The sequence below is a fragment of the Euprymna scolopes genome, chromosome 17 (assembly GCF_053919585.1).
Source record: "Euprymna scolopes isolate OS-2025 chromosome 17, ASM5391958v1, whole genome shotgun sequence".
Taxonomy (NCBI): Eukaryota; Metazoa; Mollusca; class Cephalopoda; order Sepiida; family Sepiolidae; genus Euprymna; species Euprymna scolopes.
Window position 1 is genome coordinate 68,895,079 of NC_136498.1, and position 27,051 is coordinate 68,922,129.

General features: G+C 31.7%; 1 protein-coding gene across 3 annotated transcripts in view; it reads right to left on the minus strand.

The window, feature by feature from the left end:
- Positions 1-27,051, minus strand: part of LOC145296778 (utrophin-like) — a 230,199-nt gene that overhangs the window by 125,046 nt on the left and 78,102 nt on the right. Inside the window, exons 2-3 of one of the 3 annotated variants that reach the window (XM_080142835.1) lie at positions 23,123-23,206; positions 14,851-14,919 (exon numbers count right to left, since the gene is read on the minus strand). The exons of 1 other annotated variant lie outside the window; for it this stretch is intronic. In XM_080142835.1, coding sequence (XP_079998961.1) covers positions 14,851-14,919; positions 23,123-23,206 — 153 coding nt within the window. The remainder of the gene's footprint in view (positions 1-14,850; positions 14,920-23,122; positions 23,207-27,051) is intronic. One more of the 3 variants, XM_080142836.1, reaches the window with a different exon arrangement.

Genomic DNA, 27,051 nt, shown 5'->3' on the forward strand with positions numbered 1-27,051 from the left:
TCATTCTAACACAGCTAACTATTCCAGTAACTTCTAAGAAATGCAGACTTATGGAACTCTCTTCCTATCGACCGTTTTCCTCCTACTTCTAGGCTTGGTCTTTTTAATACTAAAGTGATCTTGTTCTTGTTAGCTCCTTGCATCAAATGGATTCATGTCTTGTCTGGAGCAATTTCCATTAAAAAAAACAAAAAACAAAAAAAACAGAAACGATCTTCTTTGACTCCACCATACAACAGGTTATATACAACAGAGCACAGTTTTTTTTTTACTCCCACAATGCAATAGTACATAATTAGTCATGACAATATTAATATATGGAATAATATACATTAATATAATTCCAATACTAACATCTACACCTGAATATATCTATATTTCTCTGTCTGTCTGTTCCACTTTCTCGGAAACTGTTCGGCCGATCTGGCTGAAATTTTGTATGGATCTTTATTATAAGGTGCAGCGAACTAAGTATTATGGTATCTGTACGATGTACAGTTAAAGATTAATAAGGATTAGTATTTAATGCAAAAATGAGCACAAATTTAATTATATTCAAACATGAATTTGGCATAAAGCAATAACAGAATGGGTGCTTTATGCCGAATTGATGGTTGAATATGATTAACCTTCTAACTCAATGGGCTATAACTTTTTTTCGTTTTTAATGGGCTAAAATGTCTGGTAAACATATATTGTTGTATGTCGGGCTGTAAAGTTACTAGACTAATCATATCTTAAAGTTTTAAAGGTTGGAGTCCAGCTGAATAAAATTCTTCCACTGGTAATTTACATATATATTACTAGTTGCATCAACCCGACATTGTCAGGAAAAAAAAAGAAAAAAGAAAATGAGGTGCTTGTGTATCCATCTTACCACGCTATTTTTTAAAATGGTATTTTCAAGTTTTATTCAATTTTTACAGTATTTTTGGTCATCAAATTGTTAGGTGAAAGTACAGAATTGTTACAAAACACCCTCTCATGTTAAGAATAGGTTTCTAAATAGTAACGTTATTATTTCAGCATGGTAACAGATACACAAGTACCAAAAATAAGATTTGTTTATGAAGAAACAAAAATTAACTTTAATTTTGTGATCAAATTATTTTGTGAAACTGACATTTTTTTAAAAGTATGTTTTAGTATTTCATGCTAATCAATTAATAGTAAAGAATAAATAATGTGGAATTGATGTAGAAACTTATGTTTATTTATTTTATTTTAAATATAAAATGTTTTTAGATATTTATTTTTGCAAAAGTCAAGGGAAATAACTAATGACATAATTACGTTCCTTTAATGCTTAAGAATATTCAGTTCATAAGGGAAAAATTCGCCACTCTAAAAGTTTTCTAAGCTGGAATAATTATTTTAAGAAAAAAAATATGATGCAGATTAAAATACATTCATATTAATAATAGTGCAAGAAAAAAAAATAGGCTAGTCTAATTTAAGTATCAATGTCAGACAGATTACTCATTGGGACTGATTTTGAAAATTCAGGTAGATAGATGTTCAATTTCAATATTAAATCTGGCACCACTACATACAAAATTAAATTAAATTCAAAACAGAAAAGGATGTCCAACTTATTTATGAAGAAACGGAAATTAACTTTGGTGACTAATTTCATAATCAAATTATTTTGTGAAATAGGCAGTTTAAAAAAATATTTTTATTAATTAGCATTAATCGATTAATAGTAATGAACAAAGAATGTGTGATTAATGTGGAGATAAGAAATATACACTTCAAGTCACATGATTGAATTTTTTAATTCAAGCGAAAAAACTTGATATAAATGCACATGACAACTTCCTTTTAATATATTTTGAGGAGTCTTCACCATTAGATTTCTGAGCCGGAATAAGTATATATAAAAAAAAAACAAAAAAAAACTGAAGCAAAATAAAATATATTCATGCCATAGTGAAAGAATCAAGTATCAATATGTCAGATTAATTGCTCCTTTATCCGAACTTAAAAGATAACTTTGTTAGATATATTATTTATAGGATTTGTGATTTTAAACTGTCCATTTTTTTAAGGGTTCTTTGAATTTTAATTTGCTTTTTCGTTTTCTTTTTAAGTGAACGAAATATAAAATTTCAAACGTAAAAATAGTTAGATGGGAAAAATGCCAAATACAAAACAAATCCAAACCATTATGTTATTACCAAATCGTTTTTTCTTTTTTTTTTATATTTTGGTCACTTTTTATGCAAAACTTGCTTTGTTTTTTTAGCCCCCCCCCCCCCCGACAAAACGAGGGTGGACCTGTAAATTCACCCATGTCCGTTCGTCTGTCTGCATTTTCTCAATAACTACACCTTGGAATTTTTTGAAATTTTGCACAAACATTAAACATGATATAAGTAAAAAATTAACAATGGATTTTCTGGGAAAACTCCGGTTGCCCCCCTAGGAGTGCCATTCGGTTAAAATGGCTAAAACTGACACTTTTGTGCTTATTAAAAAAAAAAATTTGATGCCTTAGATTTTTATAAAACTTTTTGAAAAGTTGTAACTGATTTCTATATAATTTTAGTTTGTCAATACTTCACGGTAACTCTTGGGTGTGCCACAGGGGCTCTTTTAGGGTTAATAAAAACACTCCATTTTTAGGACTATTTTACCATATTTGTCCAAAATTTTCTGTGTATTTCTATTTAGCAGTTTTGTATGTACTGAACTCGAATTTAAAATATGTTAAGGCCTTGAGGACTTTTGGGGCTAAATGAAAAGGGGGCAGCAAATGGACTTAGTCATTTCTTTTTTTTTTTTGTATGGTGCAGAACACAAATTTACATATGTTTAAAGCCTAAAACTGCACCGTTTGTTCTTTTTCAGCAGGATTTGACGTCCCCTGGGAACTTTTGGGGCTAAATGGGGGAGAAATACTGAACTTAGTCATTCTTTTTTTATATCTCGTTCACTGTGCACTCACGGGGGACCATGCATGCTTCACTTGTTATCAGTTGAAGTCAGACAATTTTCACTGACTGACTTTATAATGCTGGTTGTAAGAAAAGATCTTGGGATAAAAGACATTCTTTTATTCATATGCATTAACATAAATACTGAAGACGGTTACATTCATGAATGGTGAACCAAAAACATGAAAGCCTTGTTCTGAAATAGGCCGAGCCTAAAATGAACACAAAGCCGCAACTCATGAATCCACACCCAGGCGAACGAGTTCAAATTAGCATAGATAAAAATAATGGCTGCAGAAACAACGAAAGAGACACGGTTAAGGACAATAGTAGGAGCAGAGTCATTTCAGTACTTAATCCATTATTTCTAGTTTGTCCCCCCCCCCTCCACACACACACACAACACGCACACACACAGTTATTGTAACAGATTAGCTAAAAGTAGCCATCCATGCCGGATGAGAGAAAATAATTGTAATCTTAAAAATTACATTTCTAACATTTTGAACAGAAGGAACTTACAACCATTATCAACAATTTACCTCACTCTCAATCTGTGCCCAACTATATACACGGGTTCCATGAACGAAGTTTCTTTCCTAGAAGTGTCCACCCGTGGAACTGTTCCACTAGCCTGCTTTCCAGCTGACTACAACATGGTCTTCAGTTGCTGAGCCGTCTCCTTAAATAATCGTTATACCCAATTTCCACCCTTAATGATTACTAAGCTGTTGTCCTGATGACTACCATATACTCATTAACCCATATCCTCGATTGGCCTTTGCGCCTTGTTAAGTGGTGACTCCCTAGAGTAAAAACAAAATTTCTAAGATTAATTTGAAAATTTTAGAAAGCCAAATAACGGTTATATAATTTTTTTTTTATAGAAATTAAAAATGGAATAAGGAAAGAAGGTCATGTGATATTTTCTTCACTCTTAAAAAAAATAAATAAACACAAAAAGTTGGCGCAATGTTGAATAATTAGGTTTTCCTTTTTCAAGTCATAGCGTACGATTTGTTTTATCCTTTTACTAGCAGGCCGCCCAGCACTGCCCGGTCGTAAAATACGCTTAAATATGATATGTTGATTAATGCAGATTTCGTATTTATTATATTGGACCCAATATATAGTGATGATTTAAAAAGTTAAAAAGAAATGACTCGTCCGCCATCACCGAGAATCAAGATCAAAACGTTTAGCTTACGGTTTACTTTTTTCCTTTGACGTTAATGACTGTACTATGAAGACGTTTACCGCAAGGCTAAAAAATTAAAACATGAACTAATAACTATTACATCACGCATGCATATTCATAATGCCGTCGTTTGACCTTCACCTGGAAAATTCCATTTTTTTTTTTTTTTAAATAAATTTTCACTTTTGCACAGATTTTCCCTGGCTAAAACCCAAATATAAAGTTTTGCATAGGTTATAATACTCTATATACGAAGTTTCATGTCTGTAAACCAAAAATTGACAGCAGTTGGGTAGACAAACTTTTTAACTAATATATATACACATAAGTATATATGGAAAGAGGTTTGTGTTTACTATAACCTTTTTACGCAAATATAAATCATGTAGAATATCTGCATGATAATAACTATACATAATAGTTAAATAAAAATGATCATCCCACAAGAAAATCGAAAAAACTAATAGGGAATTAATTAAAATGAATGTTTAAAAGAATATGCAAATTAGCTAGATCTTTTGCAGATAAATGAAATTCCATGAGCCATATAACAAAGTTGTATTTTCTTTTTAAATAAATAGAACAAAGGGTTTTTAATACACACACAAAAAGAAATTTACAGGAGTATAGCTTACTATAATTTTTTATTAAATGTATAAAACATTTTTCTTTGGAGTTTCGGTGTAAGGTACCTTTTTTTAAAAAAAAAGGAGACTTTTTTTTTTCATTTTGTTGATGGTATTAAGATCAAGAAGTCAGCACCTCCTGAAGTGAAAAAAGTATACATCCGATGTTATTGATGGTTGTCAAAGTCTGAAATCAATGTATTTGTGTGGTTAGCACAAATTTTGAATAGAAGGAGCTTGGTCACATCTTTGAAAACATTATTTTGTAAAGTTAATTTGAAAATTTTAGACAAATGACGTTACAAAAGTTTTTATTAAATGAACACAATCAATTTTTTTTTAGACTTTCAGTGTAAATTTATAAAGCTTTATTAAACCAAATATAAAATATTAGCATTATTAGTCTTCTTTCACTTTACTCTCTTAATATAGGATATATAGGTGACATGTCATGACAATTATCAGTATTTATTAAAATGAGTATTTGCTGAAAATTCTAGCTCTTTTGCTCCAGTGATTCAGTTTTTATAGGATTTTGAATTAAAAAATAAACTTGGAACTTAACCATATTTCCAAATTTTCCAAGAACATAAAACCATTTTTGACTAGCATTATCTTAAAAATGCATTATCCATTAAGAATTCGAAAATTTGTACATAGGATCCCTTAAAAAGGTTGAACAAATTTAATCAACATATTTTCCAAAATGTTTTCGGGAGGTTTGAAAAATGGGAGCAAAACTCACAGGAAATGCACTTTGAGCGAGTTTCGACACAGGAAATAAACTAAAAAAAAAAAAAAAGTTCAAATTCTACTCTTGTCACTTGTCTCTCAATATAGACTTGAAATTGAAGAAATTTGATGAGTTAAAATGTTTTTGATTATAATGGAAGGTAAATATTTATAGCCACCCACCAGAGCAATATATGACCCAAAGTCAGAAAATGGGATACAGGCAAACACCCCTAAAAGAAGGAGCACTCTTGCCCCGACAAAAGTTGCCTGAGCATCCTTGTTGACATTCCCAGTCGGGGTGCCTCAGGCGACAAGCAATAAACTTGCCCCACCTGAAAGCCGATGGCAAGGCCAGGGAGAGTTGACCTCCTCAGTGATAGCAGGCAACATACCTTAGTCCCGTAGGTACTGAACTGGTTCCCGGCCCGGCACCTGTCAGGCTGAGTGTCAAGAATGGATTCTTGACGAGTACTTTCTACCCAATCTCCAAGCTGCAAGGACAATCATCCTACAAAATTATAATAGCGGCTATGACTACCAACATTTGGACGGTTAGGACAATTAACCAATGAGAAGCAGCCAACCTTATAAAAATATTGAATTTTGGATGCAAGTCAGTTTACTGCCAGTCTCAGTCTTGAAATGACTGAACCATTGCTGATCCGGACGAGATTGATTCTTCGCCAACCTAATGTCGCCATCGTTGTTCTTAAGAATTACTTAACACTCGAGATCGTGACTGCATTAATTCTTCGCCGATTTGATTTACTATCACCATCTTTGTTCAACATAATGGCTCAACATGCAACCGGCCATAGATTTTGCTTTGACGGATCGGAATCTAAATTCGAATTGTGACAGGTGAAATTTCTGGAGTATTTAAGGATATGAAAGCTAAAAATTTATTCAATCTTCTCCAGAGTATCGTAACGACCCCAAATTTATCGAAAAGAACGCAACTGTTTTTGCAGAACTGATTCAATGCTTAGACAAAAGTTTATCTTTGATTATACGAGATGACTTGGATGATGGATGTAAAGCGTTGAACATATTAAGAGAACATTATTTATCAAAAGAGAAACCAAAAATTATATCTCTATATACAGAACTAACGTCTTTAAAATATAATGAAGACGAGACTATTACTGGCTATGTTATAAGGGCAGAAATAATAGCAACTGCATTAAAACTCTTGGATGAAATAAGCAATAGCCTCTCAATCTCAATGAAACTCAAAGGACCTACAGCCGATTTTAAACCATTTACAACTGTTATAATGCAAAAAGACAAACCTATAACTTTCAGTGAATTTAAAGTGGCAAATTTTTCTGTACAGGCAGCCATCAAACAAGGTGCAAATATAAAGTTGGACCATAAGTTAAAATTGATATACCCAAATGGAACTGTATTTGACATTAAAGAAAATGGCCGACTATATTATTTAAAAAGTATGGTTCCCTCAAAAACTGCCTGTTATGACTTGGAAACCTGGCATAAAATTCTCGGACACTGCAATACAGCTGATATTAAAAAAATTACCAAATGTAGTCAAAGGCATGAAAATAATACCTTCAGACGATCTCCCAAATTGTGATGTTCCTGCACAGGGAAAAACGGCGAAATATATAAGCAAACCACCAGACAAAAAGGCCACAAAAATTCTCTCACTTGTGCACTGTGACTTGGCAGACCCGATAAGCCAATGGGAAGAGATAACTTCAAGTATGCATTAAATTTTGTTGACGATTATTCAGGTTTAATTATGGTTTATTTCTTAAAAAAAAAAACAAATCCGACACCATCCTCGCCACTAAGAAATATTTAGCTGACATCGTCCTGTACGGCTCAGTAAAACGTATTCGTTCAGACAATGAAACTGAATTTACTAGTAAAGACTTTAAACTTCTGATGATTAACCATCGTATTAAACACAAGAAATCAACGCCTTATTGCTCATTTCAAAATGGCACCACTGAAAGAGCATGGCGGACTTTTTTGAGATGGCAAAATGCCTACTTATCGAATTGAAATTAGCCAAAAGTTTATGGACATACGCCTTAATGGCGGCAGCATATATCAGAAATAAATCGTCCGATAAAAGATTAGGCAGAACCTCATATAGAGCGTTTTGTGGTGTTAAAAAAAAAAAAAGAAAAAAAGTGATTTTTTTTTCTTCCTTCTTCAGAAAACCCTTTCAAAAAAAAAAAAAAAAAAAGATTGTATATATATTTGTATATATATTTAAAAAGCATGTATATCAGTATGTATTTGTGCATTTGAATATATATATATATATATATATATATATATATATATATATATAAACAATCTTAAACGGATTAAACATGGCTTCTTTTTACACACTTACCAATATATTAATATTTTTTGACCAAGGAGAATAAAGATAAATTCCAAAAATAAATAAAACAAAACATTTTTTTTATGTTTACATTATGAAACCAAATTGAGAATAGACTTTCATTATATCAAAAAAAAAAGGGGGGGGAGGGAAGATTGAAATGTTTTTAATTATAATGGAGGGTATGACTACCAACATTTGGACGATTTTGTTTATAATTACACGTTAGGACAATTAACCAATGAGAAGCCTCCGACCTCATAAAAATATCGAATTTTGGATGCAAGTCAGTTTGCTGCCAGTCTCTGTCTTCAAACGACTGAACCACTGCTGATCCGGACTACATTGATTATTTGCCACCGTCTTTGTTCTTAAGAATTACTCAACACTTGAGATCGTGACTGCATTGATTCTTTGCCAATTTGATTTACTACCGCCATCGTTGTTCAACATAATGTCTCAACACAAACTTTTCGGGGTTAAAATTTATTACCCTCTTAAAAAATAAAAAAAATAAAAGAAAGTGTGGCCATGCTATATGTGGGACCATTTGTTTCGAAAAAATTTTTTTGTTAAATTTTAGTTCAAAAGGTATACTAATATATATATATATAGAAAAATAAACATTAATTCTACGTTTCTCATCCTTTAATGATGGAATTAAAAGTGCACAAGAACAAAACAGTTTTAGTAGTAGTAGTAGTAGTAGTAGTAGTATATATTTTTATCAGTGTTGGGATAATTAATCTGTAGCAGAATTGGAAAAATGTGCTTATTTTCCAATTCCTGAAGCAATTTTTTTTTTTTATTCATTTTTGTTTAAAGCTCAATTTTCTATAGCTCGTATTAATGATGAAATGATAAATATTTATTGATTTTAAATTACTAGTAAAACTAAAATCTATAGATCACAAACCATCATAAGTGTATTTTTATGTTTGCAAAAATATTTGCCCATATTACATAGTTTTGTTTTTCTATACCCCCCCCCAAAAAAAAACACAAAATAAATAAAAAACGACTATATTTAGAAATTTAAAAAAAGAATTGGAATCGATGATTGTATCTGAATTGGTAATATAGAACAGAATCAATAATTGTATTGAAATTTGGAGAAATACTGGAATCCTCTCATCAGTAATCTTTCTTTATTTTGAAACAAAATTTTACAATTCAAAATATACTCTATTGTTATAAACCGTGGAATACCAACAGCTAACTGGAAGTTTGTAATACTAATAATACGTGGCCAAATAAGAAATCAAAGCAAATAATATGTCTGTTCCAAAAGAAAAAAATACATTAGAAATATGAACATCTAGGGTTAGTACATTTATTTAAAATAATTGTACTTCAAAACTTATAACTTATTTGTACTGATGATACAGGATTATTTAGCATATGATGCAAGGCCATAAAGATCCATAAAAAAAAGAAAGAAAAAATAAAGAAAAAACTTTCAAATTGTAAATGTACGGGCTGTCTGAGATGAGCAATATCCCTAGGTTGATGTGACTGTTTGGTTTTTATATATATTCTTAGTGCTGATTAGCTGTCTGTACTGGAATAAAAATAAAAGCATATACACACAGAATTATATATAAAAATATTAGTATGGACTGAAAGAATTGTATGCTTGTATAGTAAATAAACTGAACTTTTATTTTATTTTTTTTTTGATAAGCATAAAATAAGTATCTTTTTTCCAGGGAAACGGTACAATAAAAGTATACCTATACAATAGAACCCCGGGATATACAATGTTTTTCCAGCTCCTGGTTAAGGTACTTGCCCAGCTTTACAGTGTTATTTGATTATATACACGTGTATTATATACTGTACTGTATTCTGTTACTAATTTTTAATGCTGTATTCCGGGGTTTTAATGTACATGTATTCAAAATGATGGCAATATCAAAACACACAATGTTTTCCTTCATATTATTATTTTTTTTGCTTAATGAATGACATGCCTATTTTTTCTTTCTAAGGTAAATAAATTCCTGTTTTCTGAAGAGTCTATGATGATCTTCAGTATTTACATACTAATAACTGGTTGATTCTATGTAACGAAAGAGTTGCTGTAAAAAAAAAAAAAAAAAAAAAAAAATGGAATTTTTAACATGTTGAAAGAAATAAAAAAGATGAAAAAAAAAAAATTGAAATTTGGAATGTAGCTATAGCTATATCGTTATCCATATATTGTGTGTGTGCATGTGTATGTGTCAGGAGGTTTGCTTTTAATTGGCTCTAAAGTATTGGCCAGTGACAGAAATTGTTTCATAAAAAAGCCCAAACAGACAAGGCCGTCTTGTTTAAAGGAGAGGATAATGACTATAATTACATGTGGTCTTAAGTATTAGAACAAGTGTTGTAAACAGCACACATACATTCAATTTACAAGCAACGGCAGAGTATGGGAAAGTTTTTTTTGTTTTTTTTTACTTAGAGGGGGGGGGGAATAAGATCTGTAATCTGTTTCTGTAAACTACAAATTAACTGTTGACGGTAAATTGAAAGCATTAAGAGTATCACAAGCAGATTTAGTGCGAGATTATAGTGTGTGGAGATTACACCTTCGTTGAAGATTATTCATTTTAGAAGCAAACAAATTCATGAGCAGGACTGGCATGCAGATTGAACAAAAGTACTCAGAACATTGACTTCGACCAAACCAAAGCCGCCACATAGTTAGATTTTCCGACACCAAATTATACAATAATCAAGTCTAAATGTGTATAAAAATTGAAAACTACTTAATTTGTTTTAAATATAAACTATTTAAAAGGATTATTTTGTAAATGTTATCCATCTAGCAAATTAGGTTTCAGAATTTTTTTTAGATGAGGATTGATAATTTGTATTATTTGGGTTATTCGGATTACTGTTCTCATCTTGGTGTTATGCACACAACGTTTTGGTCAATGAAATCTGTGATCTTTTTCAGGTTTATCTTATCTAATTCGGGAATCTGCATGACATTTCAAATGGAGCCCTTTATTAAATCCATGCATATTCTTGTTCCATCAGCTGTTATAAGTAATTAACAATTGTATTTTTTAGTGTCACCGGCACTGAGGATTGAACCTTCAATCTCCAGAACAGTAACATTTACGTGTTTTACTAAGTACTTTATCCACTATGCCATGGGTTCTTGCAGGCAATTTGGTATGAATTTTGGGAGCCTTAAAACTATTTTGGTTAATGTTCACCATTATGCCAACTGAAGACGCCTCAATATTTTCTTATAAAATGACGACTTTTATAGGTTTTCGGGTATGCTGAAAACAAATATAACAGGGAAAATTAGTGCAGACAAATAGTTTTTGTGATATAAATACCTGTATTTTTTTTTACGTAATTTCTAGCAGTTTTATTTGGCCGTCATCTATTATTTTAACGCAACGCAATTCCGAAAGCTGTTCTTAATATGGAGGGGGGTATTCCAAAAACCATTCTTAACATGGGGAGGTGGGGGAGTGTTTATACCGAACGAAATGATGTTGAATAAACATTTGCATCTCATAGAATTAGCTACACACATCTGTGCATATTCACTATCCCATGTCATTGAAACAACAAAAATAGCGGCCAATTCAAGCTACTAGAAATTACAATCCATAATACAAGTATTTATATCTCGAAAACGATTTGTTTGCGCTAATTTTTCCTGCGATATTCGTGTTCAGCATAGCCGAACACCTATAAAATATGTTGATTTATCGAAAAATATCGAGGCATCTTCAGTTGGCGTAACGGTGAACATTAACCACTATTTTTTGTTTGTTTTTAGAAATACAATCTTATTTATGACTACAGATTATATATATATATATATATATATATATATATATATATATATAAATAAAACAGTAGATGTATGCATGCATGTGTAAATATTTAACCGATAAACAATTGAACTACTGGTCACATAACACTGAAATTAACAGGAAATAGTAATCATACACCAAGGATGGTTTATCTATACTATTGATAAAATTCTAAATGTTTATTTATGTGTGTATATATACCAATAAAACTTTCTAACGGTTGCACCAAATTGAAAAATTCTTTTTTTTTCCCCTGAAAGGTGTAAGTCCCTAGATTGTCCTTATCTATATATGGTTCGTAACGAATAACGCCAAGTCACACAAAAAGCCTGAAATAAGAGTTTTTGGGCAGTTTCGTTTTTGTCAAAAAAGTTACCTGCCCATGCCAACAAAATTTAGCACTGTCTGTATACAGTTGCAGTAACATCTTTCGGCATACAGACAGGATTTGTGGCGTAATGGATAACATGTCTGACTATGGATCAGAAGATTCTAGGTTCAAATACTGGCAAGTTCGTAATAATTTTAACCATCATTTTATCCAACATTTACTCATTATCCTTATCCTTGGGGTATTTTTGTTTTTTTCAGTGATTTTGTTTTGTGCATATGGGAATTTCTCATACTCCGAGATCACAGGGTAAGCCTCCATGGTAAGATGATCATGAGTGTACTTGATGTTGACTGTACTCAATTTTGTATTTGACTTGGCGCTGTGTGTGCCGATGCGGTGCAGCCGCTAGTAATGAATAAAATCTTTGTTTGGATGGATGAATAACACATACAGAAATATATTCGCAAGTTGAAATGCAAACTGTTCATTTAAACTTGTCAATATATTTTTATTAGTTTTATGCATGCGCAAATTCAATCATTAGCTGTATTGGTTTAATTTCAAATATTTCTGATTTATCTGTTGGGTTTAACTCAACAGTAGGGAACACTGCAGGAGCACTAAATGATGAATGCAATTGGAGCGGTAAATGTTTTAATTTCAATTCTAGCTGATAACATCCAAGTCATTTTTTTTTTAACTTTTGAAATCAGGACTATATAATAGAAAATTAGCTCTGTGATAACAAATGCAAAATCTGCCCGAATTAAAATATACTTAAGCATATTTTACAACTGGCAAGTAAAGCATAAAACATATCGCATGTTTCATTTGCCAGTTTAATGTCATATAAACACTTAGGTTTATTTAATACAATGCTTATTTTGATTTAGTATTTTAGTCAGGGAGTTCATACATTTACAAATGCTTGTTCGTCTTTAGGTTCACTATTTTTAACCTACCAGATTTCAGAATGTGAAATTTAGTAGAAATCATCTGCCACCCGTGAAGATTGTCTTAAAGCTGCCATATTTATATTCTTTCTATTATTGGATTTTCAAAGTATGGAATCGCTCCAGACAAGCCATGAAGCCACTTGATGTAATGAGCTAAAAATTTTTTTTTAAAATAAAGGTCAAAAGCTAGCCAATGATAAGTGTTTGGCAAATAGATTCCAAGCTAGAAAACAGCAATTCTTTCTCTTTTGTTAGAAACATTGTGTATGGAATGTGAGGACTAAAGGACAAAATAAGGAAAGTGAGAATTATGAGGTTGGTGAAAGTAAACAAAAGATTCACGTTCTACTCCAAAATTATGTTCAATTACCATTCAAGGTATTTTGGAAAAAATGTCTGCTTTATAAATCTTACACTTGTTCAGCTAATGCTTATTTATTAGTAGTCAGCTGACTGAATCTGCCAATGGGCTTCATATTTTACCAATTAGTTTCTAATATCATGCAAAAGTTTGCAATATTGTGTTAGAATGACTCAGTTTTACATTGTCCAACAAATTCAAGAAACATGCACGCATAGAATATTGCGCGAAACATATCTAAATATGTATCCGAAATTTTCAAGATTCTTTGTCCTGCTTTTTGTCAAAATTCACATAAGAAACCTAATTTTCTTTTTTTTTTTTAAAGTGAGACATGCATCTTTTTTTTTTTAAAGTTAGGAGTTGGCTAAGGATTCTGTTTGGGGTCAATCATTAGGAAAAATGCCAGGAAAAATTCTGTCAACCCATTCATAAGGACTGCCATCATATCTTTCGTATCAAACTTTCTTATGTTCACTATATTCTTTGGAAGTGGACAATGGAATCAGCCAACCGAGTGCAAATATAGCTGAATCTATTAGAATCACTTATGCATTAATACTGGAGGAACAAATCCTTTCAACTGTGTTTCATCAGAAATTTGGTACAGTTGGATGTTGGATGCCTTATTCACTCAATTTTTCAAATGATTTGGCAATGTAGAGCATGCCACTCCTTGCATCAACTTCATAACACGACTTGATACCTCAAGCATTAAAAAGCATGGTAGACTGAGGAAGGCAGCTTGAGTTCATAAGTGATCTAACTACATCCAGCCTGACTGATACCAGTCTTTTGAATTGGACTGTATTGAAAAGCAGGCATGAGATGTTGCCCATCCCAGAGTCAGGAATACTTGTAAAAGATCAACTAAAGATAAATTTGTTTGTAGAACTCTGTACAACTAAATATTTTCATTTACTAGCCAAATAAAAAAGTTACTAGCCAAGCTCATGTGAATTTTGGAATATGACATCTTCGTTCTGTATGTATATCATAAAGATTTTTCTGTATTTTTAAATGAGTGAAATTTTAAATATGCACTAAATTTTTTGTTGAAATTTGAAGGTATAAACATTCAAATTTCTTTAGATGTTTTTTAACAGTCTTTCTTTTTTTTTTTTTTTTTTTAAAAATATCTTGTTCTATTAAACTTTTGTTTTTATTTCTTTGACTTTGCTTCTTTTATTAAAAAAGTAAAGATTGAAAAATAATTTTTCACTCAGTAATAATAAGCTTTGGAAGATTGTCAGTGAGAAAAAAAAATTAAATACCTAAACTGGATGATGAGAAAGATATGAATTATACTTCCTTGACTAGAAACCAAAAATGTTATTAATAGTATACAATAAAAACAAAGAAAACCAATCACCCGCTAATGTGTTTGACTGTGCATAGTGTTTAACTATTTACTACATAGCAGAGTGAGTAAAGAGTTTCAAGACAAATTAAGAAAACGCAAATAGAGAGAATAATGAATAGATGCTTAAATCCTGATGGAAACATTTCTACCTTCGATTCTTCTTTCACATGGTTCAGTAATCTTTGGTGGGAATTCACTTGTTGTCTTGGCTATGGACTCTAAAAGAGAGAGTAGTGACAAAAAACAGTTAGAATATAATGATGATCATTAGGTTTAGATAAATGAAGACTCACGTGAAGTAGGTATGACAATTTACAAATAAAGACAGTCTGTCAAAATATTTACAAAATGGCCCATGTTTTTTTTTATCAATCTTAATAAATAGGAAACAAAACTTGTACTGAATACAACAGCATACATGTGTGTGTGAATATAGATAGGAAGAAAGGATATCGGTAAAGAACAAAAAATAATTTAACAGTCATGCTTGTTTATATTCGATATTTAATTCTAGTTATGAAACTTTGTCAAGGATAACATAGTTTAAACAGAGTTGACGAAGACAAACAAAAAGTTGGAAATGGTGATGACAGGTAAATTCTAAAAGGCAGAATGAGTACCTTCCAACGTTTTGCATATCTTATCTTTCTCTGTTCATTAAATGTTATCATTGGCAATGTTTCCTAACTGAAATGAAATATCGAATTTAAAGAAGCATGATTCAGTGTTAAATTATTTATTAGTCTAAATAGTTTTTTCTTTTATAAAATTTCCTTCTTTCCGATCTATGCTTACACATGCTATAAGATATTTATGCCTTTTTAAACAAACTTGCACACACACGAAGAAAAACAGTTTGAATAAAATTCAAAATATAGAAGATCAAATGGAAAAAACAAAACAATCAAATCATGTCTTAATTTGATTTGTTTTGTTAATTCATCCTTTCTCATTTAAACTTATATACTGGCAATTAAAAAAAATTTACATATTGATTGAATATTTCATTCTCTTTTCTGGGCTACAAAATAAGCACCTTGATGTGGAATTAATTTAACATCTTACTGAGATACTTAACAGATCTATCCTGTGATTTTTGTCTGATTTTGCTGGAAATTGACTTTTTCAAACATTGTTGTTTTTTTTTTCTTCTGATTACGAGATTTCATTCTAATGAGATTCAATGTTTTGGAAAAAAAAAAAAAGAAAAAAAAAGAAAAGAAAAATTATGTTGCATTGCAGGACTTAAAAATAAACATTCCCTGAAACAGCTGGAAACAACTTTAATATCGTTTTAATATCTTTTTTGCATACTGTTCATTTTTAAAACAAAATATTAATACTGCACTGCTCTGAAATCCTTTAAAAATCCTTTTGATATGTATGAATATACATTTTTTGCACAAGGAACTCTGATACACATTTCTTCTGTGAGGATTTTTCCTTATTCAAAAATGCTGATTCGTATTACTTCTTTAGTGCCTTTTAAGACTCATTACAGACATTAAAATCTTTCTTCTGGATTTTTCTGTATGCGAGTATACTGGATATTAACTTTCGTTTAGTTTTATCCCAGAAAGCATTTCCTTTCTTCATATCTATATTCACAGTAATTCCTGATAGATTATCATTCAAGAATTTGAATTAATTTACATTTTTAACATTATTTTTTCCTTTGTCCTTTTCTTACTTTTACCTTTTCCTGTACTTAATTTGTCCTGCGTTATTTATATTTTAGAATTTAATTATTGTTTATGAGAACTTTATTGTAAATTTTGCAATTTTTTATATTTATATAAAATTATTTTATTTTCTTATATATTTTTAGCTTTGTTTATTTTTTTGGGAGGGTCTCTTTTTTATCACTATCATATTACTCCTTGCCCCCCAAATTTTTTCCAATTCTAAACTAAATTATTTTTATTTTTAATGTTTTTCAGTAGTCTTTAACTTTACATTTGTAAAATGGTGTCTTTTTCTACCCTTTAATGAGAGGCATTTAACTTCTAAATGCTATGGCCTAAAGAAGTTTCTCCCTTATTCCCCTTTCTGTAACCTTTATAGACTTGATGATGTAATTTTACTTATTATCTTCTAAACTTAGCTCTTCTTAAACGAGTAGTTTTTGTTTATCCAGATAGGTTTGCTTACCATTGAAAATTTATTTTTCAGCTTGATTTTTATTACGTTATTTATATACAGGGTGGGCCAAAATAAGGGTCCTATCTTTAAATTCAAATAACTTCCACAAAATAAAAATTAAACTCACCAAACTTGTTGTTGGAGCATAAAATCAGCAAGTAGAAGTCCGTTTGGTGTTTTCAAGTGTTGGAATGGTACGTTGGTCACGCAAAATTTACGTTCCGACACTTAAAAAAAAAACAAACAGACTCCTACTTGCTGATTCTATGCTCCAACAGCAACATGGCAAAATAAAACAAAAACGAAAATAAAATAAACAATAAGGAGGACTTCATGCAGACCAAACTATTCTGATGCATGGTTTTTGTGTGACCTGATGATCACCTTTGTGATCATGCTACAATAAAACAACACAACACAAATTCTATAAATAACTCACTTGAATTCTGTGTGTATGTTATACCATCATATAGAAAACGGAACCTCCAATGTTGTCCGTTGCTAGCTGTCTGGTCGTGTTGGTCCCCAGTGATTTACCTTTTGGCCTGATCTACTTTCACCCAGCTTTGACTACGATCTCTCTGATCTCTCACGGGAGATCTTTGGGCCATTAACTATTGTCCACTGTTCCCAACTTATGAGTTGTCAACTCGCTAACCCTCCAAAACTGCCTTTAAACTCTCTAAATATATTGGCCTTTATGTCCGGTCTTTTGTTCCAATCACTCTTACACCTTGATCAACAATCCTATTTCAGATGGCCTTTGTGTGTTTTGGTAAACCACCTCCTATTCTCTTTCTACTAACCTCACTTCATTATCTTTTGTTCTACTTCCAAGCGCCTTTGTTAGCCTTGGTAAACAAATTCCTCCATTGCCTTTCTACTAAATTTACTTGCTATAATTTTGTTTTACTAATCGACTATTTCCTCTTTTTGTTATAGTTTTCCTCTTTTTTTTTTTTTAAATCACTTCCTAACACTTCGGGGCGGGGGCTGTCCATAATATCACATTCGTAGACTGTGTACAAGTTCAATTTGCTCAATAACAACAGCTATCTTTCATAATATGTATCTTGTATATCTTTATATAATCGGTAAAGTAAAGATAGCAACTTACAGCAATGACACACCAACAAATGTTTTATTAAAAGTGATTGGTAGTATTCAAAGCAACTATGGCTCTAGGATAAAAAACGTTAACACAACTTATTCATAGAAGAAGACAGTATTTTTTTTCTCTTCATTTTGTTGGTGGTATTAATTTGATGGAGGGGGGGCGACCCCTTGTGGAGAGAGAGAGCTAATGGCCCTAAAGCATTGACCAGAAGGTGGTGAATAAAACAAATGGCATCCCAGATGGGAAGAATCCTCAATTATAACTTTTGAGGTAATGGCAAGAGGGCAATGAACAGTTGATAATTTTTTGAGCAGTTATTACTAACACTTTAGAGAACCCCTCACCTCTTTTGCGATACAGTGCTACCAAATTAAGGACAGATACTTTTGAAACTTCCAGACAAATTTGGATGCTTCCTGTCTTGGTAGTGTGAAAAAAAAAAAAAAAAAAAAAAAAAAAAGTAATTTTTTTTATCATAAATTCGATCAGTTGTACATTTGTAAATAAACAAAAAATCTGCTTTTCAAACGTATGTACCTCACATGCCACGCTTAGCATCAACTTCCAAGCCATCTACTGCAGTTAACTTATCTTAATCGATTAGTCAAAGAGAAAAAGAAATGTGCATAGAAGTTCTCTATAAGAAAGAGAAGACCCATGCAAGCTTTTTACTCTTACAGAACTTAATTGCTTAACTATAATAGTCCCTATATCTCTATAAAGCCACAACTCGCCCATGCATGGAGCACTGATGTCACATTTGGGCTGGTGCATCTAACACTAGTTTCTTACTTTTAGACCCCCCCCCCCCAAAGAGTCCAATCTAATAGGTCCAGCACTATCAACCAATCCCCATGTCCCATTGCTGCAATGTTGCATCTCTGTGCCTGTTTTACAAGTATTTTAATAGAAGATATTCTTATGAACTCATAACACTTGTGCCCCCCCCCTCGACATACATACTTCCAACTAACCCGACAAACAGCAAAATCCCACCACTTCACTGCAAATGTCCCAAGATGTCGGAAAGCCTTCTACTCTAATAGTTTCTTCCCTTAGACTGCTAAACTTTAGAATTCCATCCCTGTTTGCTGCTTCCTTGACTCTACAAATCTGCAAAAGTTTAAATGTAATATGAACAAACATCTCATCCTCACAGTTCCCTGTTAGACAAGATTCCCAAATAGTTGCCAGGTACATTCGAAGTGGCAATATGCCTTGTTTGGAGTGAGAAAAAAAAAAACAAAAAACGTTTCAAACGAAACATTTACACAATTGTCTCTTCTGTAATATTAATCTTTGGGGTCAGGTTTAAAGCTTGTATTCATGACACAAATTTAATTTAAAGAAGCGTTTTTGTATTATATCTTAATATATACATCTGGGAAGAGGTACGTTTTTGATATTTTCATTAAAAAAAAAAAACAAAAAAAAACACACACACACCGTATTCATTTTTGCACTCAATCGATTTCAACTTTGTCAGTTTAAATAGCACTAGATTCAACTCGTTATGCATATTTTAGGATTATTTAATTATTAGCATTACTATTATTAGTTTTTTTCATTGGCAACCTAATTATTTGTACTTAAAAGCTGTTGATGAAGGTATGCATTTTAATACTTTTTAATTCATTCATAATAACCAAGGTGTATATTTACACAAGTTAATAAATTAATTAAAAGCAATTGGTAAGCGCCAGAGAAAAATGATTCAAGCATGTATTGATGAAAATGATGGACCATTTCCCTCTCATTCATTTCTAATGTAGATACTCCTGGTTTTATATGAGTTTTCTAACTACAGGGTAAACATGTTTGCAATTGTAATATTTGAGCATACATTCTGCTTTTGTGACATACTGATATGGGAAAGGAGAGAGAAGCAACCTTAGTGGAAGTCAGTGTCCTTTAATGATTCTGGGTTAAACAGCCGAGACGGAAAGGATAACAATATACCAAGGTCATATGACATGTAAAGAAACTGGAATCTTAGGAAGATCTCCATCATTCCAATGATTATAGGTGCAACCAGACTAATAAAAAAAAAAAAAAAAAAAAAAAAAAATTAAAAATATTACCCGGCAAATATACCCGGTGAACCAAGTGCAAGAGAGACACACAAACAATTGCACTTAGATGACGATTAGAACATTAAAAAGATGTTTCGGTTGGAATGTATAAGATAGCAGGTGAATGTCTGGCATCTGGTAGGATGCCCCATCCCCAGCCAGAACCAAATTATATTTTTATGAACTCTTTTCAAAACTTTATACAGATATTTTCGTGACAAATATTGGTGTCAATGAAAAATTTTAAGTTGTAACTTCATGACTTTATGCTTGTGCAGTTTTATGACGGTGAGGGGTGGGTGACGTAGTTTATCACATGTGTTTATTGTTAGACATCAGTCAAAATGCTGACTGTTAAAAAAAAAAAAAAAAAAAAAAAAAACATTGGATTCAAGATCAGGTGTTTTATTTTTTTTAATTGATTTTATTTAGAAATTTATCTTTTCAAACAAAAAATAAAAACTTTCATCATTTAACTTCCGCAAATAAAATTATTAGAAAAAAAAAAATTTTTTATAAAGATATTCTAGTTTGACTGTTGCATTTTATATTTTCTTAAAGTTATATAAAAAAAAATACATTTGGTAATATTTTAAACTGAATGTCATTTTATTTTTACATCTGAAAAATTTTTTTACAATTAATCATTCCGAAATTTAGAAGGTTATATTGTTCCTCATTAGAACATCTCTAAAGATGAAAACAAAAAATACTTCCGGTTAGTCAAAGTGCACTAGTGCCCAATGAGGCACTAATTTATTAAGACTAGAAATTTCTGCCAAAGAAACAAAACATGAAGATAATTCTCTGATTACTATAATAAATATTTTGTTTCAGCTTGTTTGACTCTTTGGTCTCCACTAATTCGTTCTTTTTTTATACCTAATTGTAATGGTTTCTTATTCCAGTAGCTTCTTTCCAAGAACCACAGGTTTGTGAAACTCTTCCTTCTGACTGTTTCTCTCTACTTTTAAGCTTCTTCTTTTCAAGACTAAGGTCAGTAGGCATCTCCCGTCTTTGTGATAATTACCTTTTGTTCTTGTTAGCTCATTACATTAAGTGGCTTCATGCTTTGTCTAGAACGATTTCTATTTAAAAAAAAATTGTTTCCTTCTAAAGGTCGCTATTTACTTGTCTCATCACAAGGACAAAGACATTTTTCTTTGTAGATCAGTTTATTTGTTACAGTGACTTACTAAAATAGGGCTTTACGTTGCGAGTGAAACAGTCACACTTGCAAGTGATTCTTTTCAAGTGACGACCAGAAATAATAACACGCTTGTCTTTTTGGTGATTGTTTTGTTTTATACCGACAATCTTCCAAAGCTCATTATAGAGTAAAAAATGTCTCGTTTAAATAAAACGAGCAAAGTCAAATTATTTAAGTCAAAGTCAAATTATAAAAGTTTAACAGAACAATATAACCTTTTTTTAACGAAGGCTGTTTAAATAAACATTTGAAGAAATTCAAATGTTTGTACCTTCAAATCTCAACATAAAATTCAGTGCATATTTAAAATTACACTTAAAAAATTTTTTTTATACCCGTCATGGAACGAAGATGTCATTCCAAAATCATGTGGGTTTAGCTCATAACTTTTTCTGTTTGGCTAGTAAACAAAAAGCGTGTTGATTCGGATGGTGCTTATTTCAATCAATAGATTTTTGTTTGAGCCGAGATATGTTCATCTGTATTTAAAAGTTAAAAACCGCAAGAACTTTGTTGCCAATCTGATATAATATAATACGGCATAATTCACGTTAACACACAGGTTCCCATTAGATCACTGAAGTTAGGCCTTGAGTCTGTTCAGTACTAAAATAAGTGACCATTTGGGAATAATCTCCGCTTATCTCAGCATGGTTTCCATTTGTCTAGCACTTCTTGCCACTGGACTCCAGCAGTGCCAATTCAGGAGAGGTGAGGTTAGGAATTGCACAACCTTTGCCTCACAATTACACAAGCAGCTACCCTTACAGTGGGTATCCATTATCTCTTGAGACTGAACGGAGGCATCTATATCCAGTAAATGAAAACATTTAGTTGTCAAAGGTTAACTAAAGATAAACTTGTCCACAGAGCCCTGTAAAAAGACTAATATTTTTTCTTTTCTGGAAAAATTTTCAGAACTACATTCCCCCCCCCCTTAATGAAAAATTCATGATTCTTTTTATTAATTTTGTGGAAAAAAAAAATATATGCTTTGATTTAAATTAATTTTGTCAAAGTAAAAATGCATATTTATTACTTGTAAGGAATGAATAGAAGTATATTTTAAAGAAACGAATAAAAATTTTGAAATTTTTTTTTTATGGTAAAAAATGTTATTCTGAGACAAAAGTCAATTTAAAAAATACAGCTTTGTTTTGTTTATATTTGGGGAAATGTGACGTTTTAGTGAAATCATATACAGTGTCATGCTAAATTCGTTTCTTTTTAGCTATCTAGAAAACTGTAGTGTAAAATTTATACACCGTCTAGGATTTTCTGATCTGATTGTTTTGCTTTATGGCATATCAACCTTTTTTGGGTTATTTAATGTAGAATCCAGTAATTTGGGAAAAGAGTTTATGTTTCAAGTTAATATTTTCAAATATTTATTCATGGTGTTTGGTTTGGTTGTTTTGTAAAGGAAAATTGCTGTTTTTGTTTTTTAATTTGCATAACATGATTGAGTTTTGCAAAGGGAAAGAGGAAACAAAAATCAATAAGATCGATGTTTGGTGCATTTTAGGCCATGAAATTCAATATCGTTAGACAGCTTAACTTGATAGCACCAGTATATGATTTTTTTTTTGCACTATGGGTGAATAGATGACATGTCAGGGGGGGGGGTTGTGATCGTATATCCACTATGAAGCCGACACGTTATGCGTATTAATTTTTTTAAATGCGATTTCGTTTTTAAATCCGCATGAGATACGAGTAAAAATGTAGATGAAATGAAAAGCAATATAAGCAAAAAAAAAAAAAATCAGTTGAAACTTAAGCTTTAATAATAAGTAAAAGATTTGCAGGAGGAAAGGACGTACGACCTGGCGAAAGCTGCTTTTTAGCTTGCGGGGCGAAAGTTAAGAGAGAAAGATCACCTTTCCAGATATAGTCTGCAAATCTTCGTTTTAAAGATATCGTACGTATGACCATAGTTTTCTCATCCTTTTTAGAATCGGACGCTGAAAAGGAAAGCACAAATTCAATGAAAAACAAAATTCACGAGCATTCTAAAAACTGAACTGGATACATGGAAATGGAAATTTCACTTATCAAGGATGGATAGAGTGACAGTTGAATGATGAATATTATGAAAGGATTGAAAATGATGAATGGAATAAATAAAATCATCTACACATTGGTAATAGAAATTAAATATCTTGCTAAATATGTGGATACTAAATTCAGACAGATTGGGTTAATTATATAAATACAAACATGTACACACATGTATGAAAAAGACGAAGGAAAACAAATTAAATACCGGAAAAGCTGGAAAAAAAAACGAGATATACCGGTACAGTTCAGATTAATGAATGACTTCAGGAAAAGATTTTCTGGAGACGTCTGTTGATTAAAACAAAATTGATAAATCTCTCATTTATATTTTTTCCTGTGTTTAATTTGCTTTTCTTTTTGTCTTTTTCATACCTCTCATCTCCACGGCACTCCAGTTTATGATATATTGTGTATTTTATCCCCCCCTCCCTCTATCTCATAATATATATATATATATATATATATATATATATATATATATATATTAGTCTTTGAAGTTTTTAACCTTTAAAACTATACAAAAACATTTTTTATCATTCGTTAGAAAACCACCCAGTCAGTAAGTCATTTAATCACCTGCAATCCCTGCATCAACTCTCTCTCGAATTTACTATAATACCAGTAATTTATTTTTCAAGGGATCATCAGTTGTTTACCATGAAACACTGTTTCGGGGAAAAACAAAACAGTATATTACATCATGGCTCCCCAGCAGTGTTGATCAAACACCACCACCCTTAATCTTAGGAAGGAGACATGTTACAAACATTTGATCCAGTTTCCTATTCTTAATTGCAATTACTAACCTTTTCACATTATAAAAATGAATTTCTTACCTGTGCGATTCATCAATTTCCACATTTAAAATGGATATATATATAATTTCCAACTGGCATTTACCTAAAGTGCTTTTCATTCAAAAGTATTACAAACAAAATAAACAAACGACAACCATAAAAAAAAAGATACAATCATTATTAGTGTAGATCAGTATAGTGGTAGAGCCTCTAGCTTCAAACTGAGGTCTTGGTTTTAAATTTTTCAGGTTAAAGGATTTGTAAAGAAGATGGCCTATTCATGGTATCCTTGACTCATAAATAATTGCTATCGCATTACGTTTCTCCACTGTTATAGCTTCCTTCCTTGTTTGTAACTTTGTAGGTGGCTTTTTAGACCAGCCATTCAGCATTTCTTTATTAGTATGTAATGCTTTACTATGTAACTAGCCTGGATGCCCGGCGTTGCCCGGGTGTTTGGAGGATGGTTGTTTATAAAAAAAAAAAGAAAAAAAAGTGGTACTAAGCAGACAAGCTCGAACCCGTGCTGCAAAGGAGGAAAAGAATGTGAAAAAAAAATGTGACGTCTATGCTGTTGCACCCATCAACAAACCGGAAGTGACGAATGTTTACATTAAGGCTAGTCAATCAAAAAGAGGGGATGACTTTCGAAAATATCAGCGAAATAGCGACCCCTCCTGGTAGAAAAGTGCCTAATTGAGGGTGAAGAAATTAATGTTTTTAGCCAATTTTTCAATATTTGTCGTCCGAAAGGTTGAGCTTCAAAACGCTACCAATCTCGTGAAAATCCGTTGCCTCTGTCGAAAGTTTCAGACATACATACAAACATACATACATTTAAACAGACAGGTGAGATTTATATTATAGATTATTAACACCAAAATAAACAGAAGAACAATTTCTTAAATAATGTAAAATATATTTTAAGAAAATGTATTTGTGATACATTTACTTCAATATTGCTCAGTACATAGTAAAGCATTATGTGTGTAGACACCACTACAAAGTACATTCTTATTCTATGTCTAAAATAAATATAACTTATTTCATTTGTTGTTTATATGCAGTTTTTCTTTTTTTCTGCGTCAGCTCATGGACAAAAGACGCATTAGAAGTTTTCTAATTTCAGCAAGATATTGTGGGTCAATATGAAGGTGGGCTTGATCAATGGAAAATATCAGAAAGTCTCGAACTTACTTTCCACTGTTAATGGCGTAGTTGTAAAATATAATAGAGAGGATAAGGAATGCATCTCACTCAGACTGTTCAGAGTCAGAGATGGAGAAGAATTCTCATAGCAAAACCTGACAGAGCAAAGAAAAAAAAAAAAAAAAATCTTAATGCCAGTCCCAGAACAGCTGTTGGGTATCTTTACACACCAAGCTGGGGTTTTCCAAACTAGGGTCTGCAGGCTAGATCTGGCCTGCCAAAATCTATAATTCTGGCCAAGAGAGTTCTTACCGAAAATGTAAAAATATCCAGGAAAAATTTTTTTAAATGAAAATCTGAAAATAGTTTGGTGCGTTTTCCTTTTGTTCAGAAAATGATTAAAAGAATGGAGGTCTTGGAGAACCAGTTTATTTAAAAAGCAAAGATAATAAGCAAAACAGTATAAAATGCATCCAAGTCTTTTTTTTTTTTAATTTTTCCCCATGGAACTCTAAAAAAATCAGCAATATGGCCCCTAATTTGAAAATCTTGGAGAGCCTGGCAGTAGGAAATTATGGCAGAGCTTTCAAAAAGAAAAAGAAAAAAAAAAAATTTGTCCCACGAATATCAAATAGAAAAAAGATCGGGCTCATGAAATGGTTAAGAGCCATATGGCATTTTGGGATATTGTGCAATAATTTTTGATGAGTCATGATGTCACTCTATTGTCAGACAATGACAGAGTGTCGGTCTAGAGACTGATTAAGAGTTTGACGTTAAAAGATTGCAACCAACAGTGAAACATGGTGGTTGGTTGGTTGGTTGTTTTTGTTTTACGGCATATCAACCCTTTTCGGGTTATTTAATGCCGAATCCAAAGATTTTGAAGAAAATTTTTTTTAATAGAATATATTTGTTGTTTTCAGGTCGGTTTCTATTCAACCCATAATTGGGACCCTAACAGGTACTACCACTCCGGGTCAGAGTGGACCTGGGAGCAATGGTAATTAAAGGGTGGCTCCACACTCCCTAAAGCCCGCAAGCTGGGGCCTCACCACTGGATATAGTTTAAGGTCATATCCAGGACAGAAACATGGTGGTTATTCTCTTATGGCATTAATTGCTGTTTGGAGTGATTGAGATTCAGAGCTTGTAGAGTGCCAAAGGTAACATTACTTTCGTTAAATAGATTTCCATATTGCAGGAAGAGCTCCTTCCAATATTCTCAAATGGTAAAACGATAAAACACAAATCTTTATTCATACAAGATGAGTCTCCTTGCTACACTGCTAAAGCACAATATTCGTTAAATAAAAATGGGATTTTAAAAAAATTCAAGTTACCGGATATGATCCCCTATTAAGAACCTCTGGGCCTTATTAACTGAAACTTTAAAAAGAAAAAAAAAAATCAGAAACTATCTTGAAAGGCAGAACTTTCAAGATTACTGCATAAAACAGGTCAAGAAATTCCTCAAGATAGCGTTTGTTAACTGATCACCCGCAGGCCAAAATGTTCTTGCATTAAGAAAATACAAAAGATGTCAACTTTGTATTTATTAAATAGGTATTAGTATTTTATTGTAATACTTACATCAAATAATTAATTATTTAATGTAACAATAAAGCAATGTTAAATACGTATGAGGAAGAATATCTCATTCAGACCGTTCAAAGATTAAGAAGAATTCTCGTTACAAGACCTGACACAGCAAAAGAAATATAAAAAATATTGATGCCAATCCCAGAACACCTGTCGGGTATCTTTACACACTAGCCTATTATGGCAGAGATGCTAGAAAG